At 43.2% G+C, this 16,555-nt stretch overlaps 2 protein-coding genes across 6 annotated transcripts in view; one reads left to right on the forward strand and one right to left on the reverse strand.

Moving 5' to 3' along the window:
- Window positions 1-255: 255 nt before the first annotated feature.
- Window positions 256-6,870, reverse strand: spats1 (spermatogenesis associated serine rich 1). Its single transcript, XM_076755618.1, has 5 exons — window positions 6,801-6,870; window positions 4,109-4,219; window positions 2,561-2,666; window positions 1,244-1,303; window positions 256-969 (listed from the first exon to the last, which is right to left on the reverse strand). Exons 1-5 carry the CDS (start codon window positions 6,844-6,846, stop codon window positions 837-839), a joined length of 456 nt encoding a protein of 151 aa, XP_076611733.1. The 5' UTR covers window positions 6,847-6,870; the 3' UTR covers window positions 256-836.
- A 1,461-nt stretch (window positions 6,871-8,331) lies between these two features.
- The window catches only part of cnih3 (cornichon family AMPA receptor auxiliary protein 3), an 83,267-nt gene continuing 75,043 nt past the window's right edge, over window positions 8,332-16,555 (forward strand). For all 5 annotated transcript variants that reach the window (XM_076756340.1, XM_076756341.1, XM_076756337.1 and 2 more), the window contains exon 1: window positions 8,332-8,877. In XM_076756340.1, coding sequence (XP_076612455.1) covers window positions 8,800-8,877 — 78 coding nt within the window. In that variant the 5' untranslated portion in view covers window positions 8,332-8,799. The remainder of the gene's footprint in view (window positions 8,878-16,555) is intronic.

The following is a 16,555-nucleotide window of genomic DNA, read 5'->3' on the forward strand; positions in this document are numbered from 1 at the left end:
GGATGAGGTGGTCACTGACTTGCATGTGACACCGGAGATACTGATTCATTTGTACCTCAGAGAGAGCCGGCAGGATGAGACTGAGGTTAGGAAGAGCAAAGGGCTTCTCCAGCTTCTTCTGCAATATCCTCTCAAAGGCTGCGTTTACGAAGAAATTCCAATCAGTGAATCTGCATTAAACTCATTCAGTACACACAACGAATCAGGCTAGACCTGAATAAAGCCAGGTGTTCAGAGACTAGTGTGCCCCCCTGCCAAGGCTTCAGAGTCATAAGACAAAGGCAACTGGACTTGTTTCACGTTTCATCACTCGTCCACGAGGACCTCCTCTCTCTGGCTTTCTCTCCTCTAACTGATCTGAAGGCATGAGAGTGTGTGTGATAGCGTTAGGAGGCGATTAGCTTTGCTTCTAAGCCCATCTCTATGCAAAGAAAAGAAATAATCTCGCAAGAAGTTGTGGATTAACTACTCTCATGTCTGTGCTTTAACTAAGGAGCTGGAGTCAGTCTTCACGCTGTCCCTGCTGAGTGTAAACACTGAAGCAGTGTGAAACAGCACCTGGATTAAACAATCCACATAACACATGCTTAATGAGTGAGTTATAGAGGTGCTGGACAGAACCAGGCAAGCTATGTCCCCCTGTATGCAGTACGGAAGTGCTGAGAGTTCACAGCAATGAAGGAAATGGCAAAGTAAAAGCAAATCTTAAGCAATGATATACTCAATAAATTCTGTTGTGTTGAAATTTACTATTATTTTTATCTAATTTAAATCCATCCTCTAAAGCTCATGTGCAGATCAGAGTGCAGCTAACACCACAGTGTCTGAATGATTTGTTAGCTGGCTGTCACCAAACCCTGCAGCACCGCTGTGAAGACACCTGCAGCCGGCCTCCACTCATCCAGCTGCTTCACCTCCTGCACCTCCTCTTGTTTGTCCAGGAGCCTCTTTTTCTCCAAGTACGGCACACTGTCAAAACAGGCCAAAAAACTTGTCTGAGGAGTGTTTTCTTCTCTCCTAACTCTGCCTTTCTCTTCTCTATTCAAATGTTCTGTTTGGCTGTAACAGTTTAACTTCAAATTGAGACACATTTAAGTCCTTGTGTGCCGGCATTGAGGCTCTTCTTACCTCTAAAGACAAAGGAAATGTTAGCCCTAAAATCATCAGTTAAAGCACGTCATGCAGTATAATGTAATACGTACATTGGGCATAATAAGGTATACTGGAAGAGTTTTCGACTCACCGTGTCTTGATGGATGCCTGGAGAGGAACGGAGGTGTCTGCTTTGATATGTGACACTATTCTGAAAGAAGGATCAGTTCAGTCTAAGTTGTTTGGTTGTAAGAAAATAAACAGATTTCAACTCATAAAACTCATAAAATCTCATGCTTCAGCTCTTCTCCTCTTCACTGATAAATATGGATATTGCACCATCTTCTGGACAAATGTCTCCGGTTCCTCTTGTTACAGTGCAGAGAGGAGCTCAGGGCTTGTGCTTGTTTGGAGTTTTCCTCTTGGCCAACAAAAGCCCTCAGTAAAAGCATGTTAGATATGAGCACCAAGCAGAAGGCACTGAACATCCATTCTGACTCTTTCATTATGAGTGTTTAATTCCACTGCAACGTGACTACATCAACCTTGAAAACAAATGGCTGGAGGTGCATTTTGTGCTGGTACGGCAAAACTGTTCTAGATCACTTCATTCTTAATATAAAGTATAAAAATCAACACGATGGTGCATTCTTTTCCAACATGCACATTTTTTTTTTGCATTCATTCGATATTATAGAGTTCTGAGGGACTGCCACAGATCTCGGCTCTGTGATGGATGAAGTGCTTCCTTCAGTGAAAGAGTTGAATGAGCACAAAGCGCGTTGATTAAATTCTTTCGCTTCTTTTAACAAAGTTCCATTCAGCGTCTTTCCGGACCTATTGACGTTTCAGGATGTTCGCTTCATGTCCACTCTTGTCTCCTGACTGCACAATCACGGGAGGAAGCAGGAAAACATGTTGGTCGTGATCAGTCCACAGTCGCAGCCCACTGAAACTGATCAATGTTAGAACCACAGGTGCACATTTCCACCTGTGACCTGACACGATCACATCCTCCACAGAAAACAGATTAAAAAAAGATCTTTGGCACTGACAGTTACTGACAGACTAACCTTCGATGTTTCCATCATGAAACATTGTGAGCATTGATGTAACTTATCAGTACAATGATGCATGTTATGAAGGTATGAATATTAAATTGCATTCTCGTCATCTAATTAGCCCATGTTATGGAAAAGTGGATCCATCTTATTTATACATGACTTCCTGAATCTCATACAGACATGTGAGCTGGTGTGAAAATTTTGCTTATGTCGCCCATATATTTGAAGAAGTAGATATGAAATTATGCATAGTCACACAGTCCTCCTTGAAACACGAGGGACAAACAGTGCTGGTATTCTGCATTTTGTTAAAACTTTGTCAAACCGCAATTACTATGAGAATAATCTATTCAGTCTCATTAAACTTAAGAGCTAGACTAGCTTATATTTAATGTGTTACACACCTGTGTGTGCTGCGAGGTAAAGTTGAGCCTAGCTTGTGGAAGTCGGGGCTGTACTCAGGGGAGCAGTAGGGCCTGGCCCCAATGACAGCATGGCAGGGGGACACATCTGGAAGTAAGAGATGGAGTACATGACTTAAGTCACTTGGGACAACTACACTGAACAAAAATATAAACGCAACACTTTTGTTTTTGCTCCCATTTTTCAAGAGCTGAACTCAACGAGCTGGTGCCCGTGAATTGAATGTTCATTTCTTTACCATAAGCCGTCTTCAAAGGCGTTTCAGACAATTTGGCAGTACATCTAACCGGCCTCTCAACCGCAGACCACGTGTAACCACACCAGCCCAGGACCTCCACATCCAGCATGTTCACCTCCAAGATCGTCTGAGACCAGCCACCCGGACAGCTGCTGCAACAATCGGTTTGCATAAGCAAAGAATTTCTGCACAAACCGTCAGAAACCATCTCAGGGAAGCTCATCTGCATGCTCGTCGTCCTCATCAGGGTCTCGACCTGACTGCAGTTTGTCGTCGTAACCGACTTGAGTGGGCACATGCTCACATTTGATGGAGTCTCGCACGTTGGAGAGGTGTTCTCTTCATGGATGAATCCCGGTTTTCACTGTTGAGGGCGGATTCGCAGACAGCGTGTGTGGCGTCGTGTGGGTGAGCGGTTTGCTGATGTCAACATTGTGAATCGAGTGGATCACGGTGGCGGTGGGGTTGTGGTATGGGCAGGCGTATGTTATGGACAACGAACCCAGTTGCATTTTATTGATGGCATTTTGAATGCACAGAGATACCGTGACGAGATCCTGAGGCCCATTGTTGTGCCATTCATCCACGACCATCACCTCATGTTGCAGCATGATAACGCACGGCCCCATGTTGCAAGGATCTGTACACGATTCCTTGAAGCTGAAAACATCCCGGTTCTTTCATGGCCAGCATACTCACTGGACATGTCACCCATTGAGCATGTTTGGGATGCTCTGAATCGGCGCATACGACAGCGTGTTCCAGTTCCTGCCAATATCCAGCAACTTCACACAGCCATTGAAGAGGAGTGGACCAACATTCCACAGGCCACAACCAACAACCTGATCAACTCTATGCGAAGGAGATGTGTTACACTGCGTGAATCAAATGGCGGTCACACCAGATACTGACTGCTTTTCTGACCCCCCCAGACCCCCTCAATAAAGCACAACTGCACATTTCAGAGTGGCCTTTTATTGTGGCCAGCCTACGGCACAACTGTGTAATAATCATGCTGTCTAATCAGCATCTTGATATGCCACACCTGTGAGGTGGGATGGATTATCTCGGCAAAGGAGAGGTGCTCACTAACACAGATTTGTGAACAATATTTGAGGGGAAATGTTTTTTTGTGTATATAGAAAATGTTTTAGATCTTTGAGTTCAGCTCATGAAAAATGGGAGCAAAAACAAAAGTGTTGCGTTTATATTGTGGTTCAGTGTAAATGCCCCCAGAAAGATCACTGTATGTGTAATCATCAAGCATCTCATTTTTCACTGGCCATCATACTTTTGGAGGCATCAGTGGTTTGAGGTGGTTGGAGGTTGGAGTGCTGCGCAGGACAGGTTTCCTCAGCTCGCACTGTCCATCCATCCTGCTCTACCCGCTCCATGCTGGCATCTAAAGAGGACAGATATTCCTCTGAAACACAGTGCATGGCATACTCAGTATACACAAAGCTCGTGCCACCCTGCTCGCCCAAGTACCCTGAACTGACCTCGGAGATTTCTCAGGAAATCCCTTTACAGGCTGGGAAACTCTGGACTTGCACAGGCAGTTGCTACCACGAAGCTGCGCGCTGACCATCATGTTCAGTGAACAGTTCCCAGGTGTGAACGGTACCCGGTGTAAATGAATATCAAACAGCTGCTCCTGAGCAGGAGGAACGCTCACTAAAGCTCCCCCTTGGATAAATAACGATTAGAAAACAGTGCAGAAAAAGCTTCTTGATGAGACAAAAAGGATTATTAGTTGCTATGCAACACCATTTGAAATGCCTACTGGGAATTGAGCACATTATGGCCTTGGCCTCTTTCCAAACAAACAAAAAAAAAAAAAAAAAAAAAGGCTATGCCAATTTCTGGCTATGCTGCTTTCACAAAAGAGCTGTAAAAAGGCCAGCAGTGACACATATAGCTTATCAGTGCTAAAAATGAATCCCCAAGGCAGCTGATGCTGATGGTCCACTGCTCACAAACACTTTGGAGGTGCACAACCCTGGACGTTTATTTTAAAAGTGAACAGTAGAACAAACCTTCAGCAGATGGATGCTCTAGGGAATTATCAGTGTACCAGGGGCAGACAGCCTCAGTGGGACCACTGAACAAGGTCACGCCTCTGAAGTCAGTTAGATGTCATGTCTGTGATTCTGAAGTACTGTGTCTCTCTTGGGCAGAGAGTATGAATGTAACAAAACATGTATTTAAATACATAATAAGAATACAGAATACAAAATTAAACATTTAAATAGATCTGAATAAGATCTATTTGGATCACATTGTGTATGCCAATAGACTGTTTGACCCTCACTAGTGACAAAGCATCAGGATATCTTGGCTTCTGCTTCTTTGCGTTGTTCCAGGCGGCTTCCTTGCAGCGCTGTGCTAAATTTCCAGAGTAAGGCCTTAAGCCAGCAGACCAGCCTTCTGCAGTAAACATCTCTCTTCAAGTAACAACACAAATAATAGAAATCGAAAGTGCTGTGTCTCAAAAATGCTAATCCAGAGACAAGAAATGTGGTTTGGATAAAGTGTTAGTGCAAGTATGCAAGTATGTGTTTAATGGCTCAGCATCCACCTATTTGCAACATATGTGTTACAGCGTTTGCACACAGCATCAGCATCTGTTTCTGTGGTTTTCAGTGTCTTTTAACCAGGAAGTAACACAACCCAACAGCACATCACGGCAGAGCTGACGATGGCACTTCAGTTCCCCAGTAAGGAGAGATCCAACGCTAAAACTGCTGATTCGCTCAGTGACAATTACTGTATGACTCAATACAATCAGAAAGATTTCTGCATATTTACGTAGTGAATAGCTGTCCACAGTTCTGCCACCTGACCTCTGATGCATGGTCACAAAATTTAAGCATAAAAAACAACAGGGATGTCAGAAAATGCTGAGCCATGACACAGCAGTATCCTGACTCCATCCGCCGCGTCACTAGTTGCCGTGCAGACTCTAGAGTCAGTCCTTACTGGTCTGTCTGTCCTCCTCGCAGGCCTCCTGTCTGTCCTTTTGACGCCTCACCAAGTGGCCGTCGGTGCTGTCATATCAACACATGTAAAGAGAAAGGATAACACGGTGACAGCGTGCTGGTTAAGTGTCACAGCAACAAAGACGGATCCTGGGGTGACTTAGCACAAGTGTGTGTGTGTGGAAAGGTATTACTCGTATTGTGGGGACGTAAATGTGTTTACACAGTCACATTGTGGAGCCTTGCCTTCCCTTTGGGGATGAAACGCAAGTCCTCATGATGAAAGTTACGGTGAGGACTTGGATTAAGGTTAGGTTTTAGACAAAAGGTGCTTATGGTTATGGATAGGGTAAGACTCCAAGAAAGGAATGTAAGTCTGTGTGTGTGTGTGTGTGTGTGCGTGTGTGTGTGTGTATGTGGTTGATGATGATGATGATGAAGAGAATCTCAGCTGCTCGACATTGAAAAGCTGCACTGCAGCTATTTTCTCAGGAGGGCTGAGTGATAGGCCCCAGTGTCAGAGCACAAAGCTGTCACATGAAGACGCTTTGAAAAGGACTGAGACAGGAGCTTAGACTTCGGCCGTCTTCTTTTTAATGTTCGGTACACTTGACATGCTGTAGAGAAACGGGATTTCTAAATGATGCAATGAACTGTAAAATGACCTTTTACTTGTTGCAAGCTTTTGTCACAGTTTCTCCCAATTTATGCCTTCAATTAATCATCTGTTCAAGCCATTAAGCCTCATCTGTTCAAGAGCTGAGCACAGAGTGTACACATGTTTGCTGAGACAGCAGACAGGTGAATCAAGTGGAAACCAGTGAGTCAGCACGCAGGTAACTACAGTCTTAAAAGGCGGTTTATATCTGAAGAACTTCACTGTAACTCTATGTATACTAGCAACCATGTTATCCTGTAACACTTAAAGGAAACCAGGCTCATGACGGAAGTCAAACCATGTGTGGACAGCAGGGCTCTCTGCCGCTGCTAATGTCCTATACTCACTGTGTGCTCCAGTGCCGTCCGGCGTCCTCTGTTCAGTGTGTGACATTACTTTGACAACTCGTCAGTGTGACGAAAATGTTTAAAAAATGAACCTCGAAATTTATAGTTTTTACTAATCACACAACGGTTTGTTTTCCTGTCGTTTTATCAGCCCAAACGCGTTGTAAAAGTAAAAACGCAGCACTTCAGTCAAAAGTAGAAGCTGCCACAAGCTGTTGCTAAGCGACAAGGTTCAAGCGTCAAGTTAGGCGGTATAGATATCTGAAATCCGGTTAGAACCTGACTTTCAAAATAAAACTCGCACTCGCGTCTTTTTCCTGTAAATTCCATGTAGATTTTAAGACGTGTTCTTGTAAAAAAAAAAAAAAAAAAAAAAAAAAAACAACAACAATGAGCAGCTGTGTTCACATTCAACTCAAACATTCAAGTCAGTTTTTGTTTATGTTGCTCAAAATCGCAAGTGTCTCGGCTGACCTTACACTCTTTACACCGTACGACTATAAGTGGCTCCTGAAGGCTCACTGGTCCTTCACACAATACACCACCTTCTTTTTTAATGCTGTTGTTTTGAAGCCACCAATGTTCTACTGTTGAATTTATTTTCCTGTCTCTGGAAAGCAGTACGTGCATCTCGCTTTAAAAGTGTTGCATAAATAAATCAACACATAACAACAAGAACAATAATAATAATACTGATGGTGATGATATTGTTGTTGTTGTTGTTGTTGTTGTTGTTGTTGTTGTTGTTGTTGTTGTTGCTGCTGTTGTTGTTTAATGAAAAAAATGAAGAGTGAAACACTTGCTACACTACAGCTTATAAAGATGATCAATGAACTTAAAGGCTATCATTTATTTTGCAGAGCAGACCTACATGTACTCCAGGTGTTTGATTATTGCTCGATGGTACTTGCAATTACAGGCAATTTCAAAAAGCGTCAGACGGTGGCGCCAGTGCCACGGTTTCAATATAGGGTACTCTGTGCTCAATCCAAGCATGTGATTCAGTGTCTTTGAAATAATCAATGAAACAGTATTTTTTAATTTCATTTTAATCTAAACGATCTCTAGTCTGTATGATAGTTCTTTTTTAGGAGAAGCGCTTAAGACATCATTTCAGTCATTGTGGACTCCTTCTGACTCAGGAATGCACAATAAATGTGCATTAAGTGGTCGATGTAATCACTTTGCACAGGTGAACACAGCAGATCGGTACCGAACCGGTTCCAGACTTAACAGTCACACACATGAAATCAGGGGCACCAATCACTTCACCCAGAACCACGCGCTCCACAGTCTTTAGCACCCAAATGATATTAAAAAATAAACAAACAAACAAACAAACAACACTGAGAGTACAGTTAAACCTGCAAAACTAGAAATCTGAACACACACACGCGCACACACACGAGCACACCGGGCGCTGCTCTTTTAAATCCACCTGTTCACGCGCCTACTGCGCTCTCTGCCGCGCTCTCTGATAGGTTTATCAGAGAGAAAACAGCATTTATAAACGCCTTGTGCATGAAGTGACGAGGAGCCCCTCTCACAACACCATGACAGCACACACACAGCAGAGCTGCTTCTGCCGCGGCTGAATGGATTACCTACAAGCGCACCTCTCCCGGGTGCTTTTTGCGCAGAGCCTCCTCCTGGTACTTTCCAGTCACCTCTGAGAAACCCGCTGCCTTTCCGTGCACACAGGCTCACCTCTCCAGCACTGTGGACACTGACCGCTGATCATGCCCAGTGCGCTGATTTGAGACCAGCTTTGACTCCAGAGTCGCGTCCCCGCTGCTGGGTGGACGCACGGCTCATCATCTGGCGAGGTTTTCTGCAACAATTTGTTGCAAACATTGTGAGGGGCGAAGTCATGGTGCCGGTACTGCATCGGCTCGTCTTGACACCGTGAGAACTTTCTTCTTGACTCCCCCCTTTTTCTTTTAGATGTCAGCGGGATCGTGCTTCTTTGGGAAATTATCCACCGTTTCCCTTTTCAATTATGTTCACTTTTGCTGCCTTCTGCTACATGCTGTCTCTGGTCCTCTGTGTGTCCCTGATCTTCTTTGCAATATGGCATGTAAGTACCTCAGAACTGGTTTATTTGGAGTGTTTTTCGCATGTTTGATAACCAGCAGATGGTCTGATCGGGGATATGTGCATGTTGGACGCAGGTGTGACATTTGCGCGTAACAGTGCTTCACAGCCGTGCACGTTCATTCATTGCATATGTGTATTTTTGTAGCTTTTCCACTGTTCAACACTGCGGTATCATTTCCTGGCAGATATTTTCCTGCACACGACAGGTGCGCACCTGTATCTTCTGCTCCTGCTCCATCGTTCACATATGCATCCGTCACTTCTCACATTGTCACAATTTCCCCAGTCTTTCCTCTGATTTGACGACTTTACACATGCACGCTGACCCAATTTAATATGCAGAAATGCTGGCAACCCTCTGCAGCATCCAAGATCAATTAAACAGCCTTCCTTCCAGATCAATTAGGAAATCTTGTAGAGTGTAATCTCCCCCCTCTCATCCTCCCGCTCTGCTCCCTCTGCCTTTAATCAAGCCTCAGCTCAGCTATCCACCAGTGCCAATATGACTGGCTGCATTATGATATTTGAATAATCTAATTATTTGCTCCCTGAGCAACATCTCCATCATGCAGGGCCTTATGTAAAGACAGATTTGGGTCAGGTCTTTCAGCCTATTGCCCCCCAGTCTGCCTTTTGCATGGAAACAGCAACAGACCTGATGCACTTGGGATGACTGATCCTCTGGCAATTACAGCTAATAGTCAGTCTGCCTGTCTTTCAGACAGTGGCCCATGTGTCTGCTCACAGAGCAGAAATAAAGAGACATGGACAGTGAGAGTGCAGACACTCGTGATAGTACAGTTGAAACTGAGCAGTTATGCAAACAAATGCAAAATAGACTAAATATACAGCACCTTCATGCAGCTTGTGACTACTTCACTGATAAGGATTGATGATGGTTGATAATAGAAAGACAGACACAACAACACCTCCTTCCATTCTGTCTGTGATGTCAGCTCTGGCGGAGATATGGAACATGTTATTCTGTAGCTTCAGCAATAATCCACAAGCACCAGGCTTTATTTTGCATTCTGCTTAAGACGGCAGAAACAGTGGAGATGCCTCCTCCACTGATTCCCGTTCATGGTGACATACAGACATGCAACATAATAAGCTGGGGCTCCATACTGCGAGCAAACATAATTAGGAAGAGACTGTGAGGTGGGAATATGTGGAGCCGTGGAAGCGTTCAGCAGAGCCAAGGCTGCACATTAACACCAGCCACCTGCCAAATTCTGCGAGATTTTGGCTGTAACTCTCTCACTTCTATCAGCCGCTTTGGCAGGTAGCCATCGCTCCGTCACTCCTTCTTTTCCTTCAATTTCAAGAACTCATCGGGTTCCAAAGAAGTGCTGCAAACACTGAACCCTGCTGCCACAGTGGCCACTTGACCAAAAGGTTAGTGTTTAATGCCCTGAGCAGGAGCGCATTGCTAAAAAGAACAAGTGTGCTGAGTCAAACTACCCGGGGCAAAATCAAGCTATAAATACAGCCAGCCAGTGTAAATGAACATAAAAAGACAAAGGCTATGAAACGGACCACAGAGAGCAGACAAAGGATATAAAATGAGCAATGAACTGCTGTGACTCAAACGTATTAGCAGTCCTGTCAGCAGGTAACATGAGCGCCTGAGTCACGGATGTCAGAAAATGACAAACGACTACACAAAGAGGGATTCCTGTTATTAATTGGCTGTGATCAATGAAACCATATACTGCCAAGTTAATGAGCTCACATGTATGCGCCTTATCTTCTCCTCCACTCGTTTTCAGGTGCTGATAAATCTTTCATTAACTTGTTTTGAAGGAGGGAAATCTCACTGAACACAGCTGATTCCTCTTCCAGCCCCCTCATTTGCACATGTCACATCTATAAGACCTCTGTATGGGAAAAAAAAAAAAAAAGAGGAGGACATGTTGGCTATCTTTGGCATATCTATTATCATTAATCACTTCCTCTCTGACCGTCGCTGGACTCACCGTGGGCTGAGGTGTTAAGTAGGAACAGGGTGGTAATGAGGAAGGAACAGAGCTATGGCAAACCCGTGAAAGCCACTATATGTACACTGGCTGATGACTGTGAGGAAGTCGTGTTGATGAGTTTGACCACTAATCACTTCAGTGCATTACCTCCACTACTGTACTTAAAGACAAAGGCATTTCTCCCATGTTATGCTTCTTTAGAAGTTTACAACCCTGTAAGTATAATATGTGTTACAGCAATACATTTATCTGACAACTGGAACAGTAAAAAGCAACTTAACGTCATGATATTACATTTATCTGCATATGAGTTCTTTTATTTTTGATATGTTAAGTATATTTTTCTAGCAATATGGCTGTACTTTTACTTTGTTAATTTTATTCTTTTTCATACAGGACCTTTACTTATAAGTGCTTTTACAGGGTGGTGGTGTAAAAATAGCAGTACAGATCAGTTATGTTTAAAGTAACCAATATAAGAGTAAAACAGCTGGACTTTGTGCATTCTGTGTACAGGCAGCGAACCGACTGTGCAGACAGTAGCTCAAAGCAAAGTATCAGCAACCGTGTGTGTGTGTGTGTGTGTGTGTGTGTGTGTGTGTGTGTGTGTGAGTGAGTGTGCATGTGTGCATGTGTTGAGCAGTGCGGTGAAGGTTTCTTCTGAAATGTAATAGGTTGCAGATGACAAGTCGCCCTGTTAAAAAGTGTAAGTTGTGTAACTATTTTAATGACATCATCAAAGTAATGTTATTACATTTGAAAGCTCTTTTTCGATTACTTTTTCAAGACAAGTTTTTCACAAAATCTCTAGCTAAGTTACACCTTGAACACACATGAATAACACAGTGAGGCAGGAGGTATTTTATTATTATGTGACTGATCAGAGTCAGTCACATAATAAATGTAGACGTTTCCTCAGGTTTGATATGGAGAATTTCCGTGCTGACATTAACGTTAGAGCCCTTTTCTGGTTTCCTAAGAATACTTCTGCTTCATTTTCAGCACTGAGAGGCGTTCTTGTCCGACTGAAACAGAATGAATGTGATATTATACATGTAAGCTTCATTCCTAAAAGATGTATCACCTTCATAATCACCGACATTTTGATTAGTAAAATTCAGTGACATATTTTTTCTCAGTAACCTTTTTTTTAAAAAAAATTAATTCGCATAATGCTGTTATGTAGTTACTCCCCGGCACTGGTGGAGCGTGCCTGTGTGTGGTTTTGTGACACTGACTGATCTCATACCTCGCCAGGAATTCCATTTCTTCCTGGTATTTCCCTTGAGTGTCTCTGCTTTTCTTTGTTGTCTCTCTAAGTCCATAGAACAGATTGATAACCCCCTGGATAAACTACGTTTTCTTGTTATACAACACAACTATCTATCGAAAGTTTTCTAACATTAGCCGACTTTTTTTTTTTTTTTTGGGATACACTGCCTGATCTGTCTCTTTCCTGCTGTCTTTGAAAGATTTGACCTCTAAATGTTTAAAAAGCCATTCTAGCACATGTTTCAATGTCAGTTACATTCAGAAACGTGAGTGAGGTGAAATTTGAAGGAGCACATTCGTGTAGCTTTACTGTAAATGCCCTTTTTTTTTTTTAAGCATGAAAGCTAGCAGTCAGGATTTTTCACCTTATTTCTAGATGTCATTTTCACTCCAGAGATGCCATCATTTCTCCTTCTGTAAGTGATTTTGGCAGCTCGGCAAGACGTATTCATCCATTAGGAATCATCCTAATAGTAGGAATAGTACTAGGAACAATCAGAAGGTCGTGGTTCAATCCCCATCTCCTCCAGTCTGCATACTGAAGTGTCCTTGGGCACGATACTAAACCCCTATTGATGGCTGTGTCATCACTTAGGATAGAGAGCACTGTATCACTCAGCACACAGGTTGGCACCCTGCATGGCAGCCATCAGTGTATGAATGTGTGTGTTGACATGTGTTGTAAAGCCCTTTCAGTGGTTGTTAGACTAGAAAAGCTCTACATAAATCCAGTCCATTTACTATTTCTATGTAATATTGATGTTAAGCATGTCATAGTATTCTCACTGTGGGATATAATGACACCTTGAGTGGTTCACTTCAAACCAGATGCAGCGATCGGCACAATCAATCTGTACACCACATAAAATAAAACAGCACAGTCACCCGTGGGAGCACTCACGTAAAGTGATTACGAAGCCATTTTAATTAACATACAAGGTGAACTGCGACCTCCCCCGAGCTCTACAGCTCGCCGCTTGGATGGTCAGACTCTGCTTGAGTGATTCTCCCTCCATGTACCCACAGCTCCTAATGTGCTAAGTGTCATTAAAGCTGGGAGCGAGCCACGCGGTTCTCTGGTGCACCACTGATAGATGGGAAAGCCCCGTGGTGCAGATATGATGTAGAGGTTGTCCTGGCAGTGTGGCAGGGGGCAGAATGTCAAATTGACATCATTTACGCTCCCAGTTGGGGTTTCCATTATATTGTGGCAGTTTTGGTATTTAGTGCATGGATGGTGCGGTGATGTATGAAGCATGTTTCATGTGTATGGAGCAACAAGAACGGCTGAATCACCAAGCGGGCAAAGTGGGCAACAGCCCTCGTACCCCAGACCCACAGAAGGCCCTCGGTTTAGTGGTAATTTAAATAATAAAATAATAAATAAAAGTATCCTTGCTTTATTAATGGTAAGTAAATAATGTAGCAATGCATTATACTGCAGATTAATTAGAAACCAATAAGTAGAGAAACAAACATTGGGTTAAACAAGCCATGATAATCTCCTTTGGCTTTTCTTTTGTTCTCCTTCAATGTCATATATTTCAGTTATTAACAACTTGTGAACATCAGTAACAGCAACATTACAACTGCAGGTTTTATGGCTTATTACAGAGAAACCCATATGAGTCTTAATTAATGGACGACCAACATTTAAAACTGTGTTATGTAAATAGTTCACCATTAAAGAAATAGTTTGACATTGTGGGAGACATGTTTATTTGCTGTACTGAGCAGAGTTAGATGAGAAAATCAATACCACGCTCACGTCTGTGCACTAACAAACTGCCACAGCCAGCGACTGTCAGCGCAGCTCAGTCCAGAAAGTCACAGGCTCAGCCACGACACAGCGCGGTACACAAGCCCTGTACAGAAATGACTTGGCAAGATAAGTGTATTTCCCAAAATGTTGAAGTATCCCTTCAATAAAGCCATTACTACCTATAAAGCCTTCATGAAGTCATGCATTATTACAAAAAGGGTAATACCACTGCATTTTAAATTTATTCTACAAAGAGAAATTTAAAAAGTGCAAATTTAATGAAAGTGCATATTTAAATTGGCTGTGGTGACATGCATGGCTAAAACACAGAACGAATTCAATAATGGGGATGATGGGGCAGCTTGTTCACTTTTACCTAATTTTGAGTCTTATTTAACTGATATTATGCTTATAGTCCATATGCTTGTGTTTAAATCCATTATCATTCACAAAGTGATAGAGTAAACCCAGAGCTGAGTAGTCACTGGTTGTAATGTTGGTTGGTTTCTGGAGCTCAGAGTAAAATCTGATCTTTTGTAGTCTTAACTTTGCACTGTGCCCTGTGGGTACCCAGGCAACAGGATACGCAGACGTGGAGTAGAGAGTGGGAGGATTGGGAAGGCCATCTGGGGCCTGCTCAGTTTTGCTCCAGGACCCCTCTTTTAGGTTAATACGGCCTTGGCAGCGAGGGATGAAATGCTTTTCTTCCAAAACTTCTCACCCTCTCCTTCTCCTGCCTTCCACTTACTCACTTAAATTACCTCACACAAAGCAAATGCTGGTTTAAATAACACCGAGGCAACACTACACATCAGGATTTCACGCACACTTCAGCATGGATTTGGAGGGGAGCAGCTCAGCTCATGCCGCACTTGGCGTCACTTCCTCTCCGAGCGTGACTTTGCATCACGCTGAGATTTTGACAAGTACAGGGCATTCACTGGCGTAACAGAGGTGTCGTGTGAATATTCTTTCACACTGAACAGCCATAATGCTCCCTCATCTGTTGCTGTCTCTATGGTGTTCTGATGATGGAGCAAAAATCTTTAAAGAAAAAAAAAAAAAAAAAATGTTTCGGGCTGCTCTGTACAGGAAGGAGAGGGAAGGGTGTGTGACAGTGAGATGATGAGGTGAAACGTGGAGGATTAGATTTTCAAATGGCAGAAGGTTGATTGAGCCTCAGACACAGATGTGAAAGATTGAAACAGAGCGATATTTCACCAATCATGCCTAAGCATGTTCCCGTGATCTGCAACACCTCAGATATCTACTGTCGGGGTCTGCTGGGGATAGACTGGTTCAAACACGGAGAAAGGAGAGAGAGACAAAGTCACAGGGACACAGATGAAAGGGAGATGAGGCAGAGCCTGCCGAAGGAGAGAGAAATGAGCTGCGGGAGTGATGGGATGATGGAGAAGAAACGGGGGAAGGCCAGAGAGACGACAGATTTGTCCTCCTTGGAGTTCAGAGCAGGACAGATTGGACTGCTTTTGGACTGACTGGATGGATGGATGACGGGGGCAGAATATGAAATGATGATCAGACATGAAAAGGAAGGAAAAGGCAGATGCAAAGCTGTGAGTCGGCAGCAGTACAGATAGAGAGATCAAAGGAAGGCAGGGTGACGGATAATAAAATTAAAGTTCTGTGTGGGAAGGCTGAAGTTTCCTGGGAAGAGAGAGAGGGAAAAATCCTGAGATGGATCGAGCTTTTCCAGCAAACATAGGATGCAAAGAACCAGATAAAGAGCTCGAGAACAAAATAATTAACCAGAGACAGAAGAACAGGCCACTGTAAAGCTTTGTGTTGTGGGGAGGGCACTCAAAGATTGTACTGGCTTCATCTGGATTATTCATGTCTTAATAACAGCAATGAAATAAAGATGAAGTACAATCAGCTTTCTGCTTAATGATCTTGTTACAACTGTCTCCATCTGTAAGGCTTATGTTTAGATAATAATAATTTCAGGATTCAAATGAGCAGATCGATACAGACAATTTCTTGAACAGTTCAATTTATTGACAAAAGGAAAAAACCAAAAACACACTCGAACTGAGTGGAAAATAGCAAAGAAAACTATACGGGAGAACTGAGGCTGAGAGGCACACCGAGCGGGTCTGAAGACAGTGGAAGATAAGATGACCATGAGATCGGGACCAACTGACAGCCACGAATCCAGAGCGCCTCTCCTAAATACTGCCAGCATTAAGGCTCTAACACAGCTCAGGTGTGCAGGTAATCAGTGTACGAGGAAGACACGCCCACTCAGACAGACAGGGGAGACAGACAAACAGACAGATAACACTAGGGAAAAGGGGAAAGAGGAAAACTCTATGAGAAGACAGAAAGCAAATCCTAACATATACAGGGACATAGAGGAGCATATAGTGTGTCAGATGGCACAACATTTTTTTTTTTTTTTTTGGACAGTCATGTTGAAAATCTGGCAGTGGTCTAAGTTTGGCCTTTTTGTAGCTGTTACTCACTCTCAGTTGGTGATTCAGTTCTTTCTGCACTGCATTGTGGGATGATTTCAGTCCACTTTCTATGGAATTATGATTCTCAGTTAATAGTGACAGTGAATGGATTTGGATGCAACTTCTTGCCTTTGGGAACACAGCGACACTACAATGAGCGTCAGC

Source organism: Chaetodon auriga, chromosome 18 (assembly GCF_051107435.1).
Source record: "Chaetodon auriga isolate fChaAug3 chromosome 18, fChaAug3.hap1, whole genome shotgun sequence".
Taxonomy (NCBI): domain Eukaryota; kingdom Metazoa; phylum Chordata; class Actinopteri; order Chaetodontiformes; family Chaetodontidae; genus Chaetodon; species Chaetodon auriga.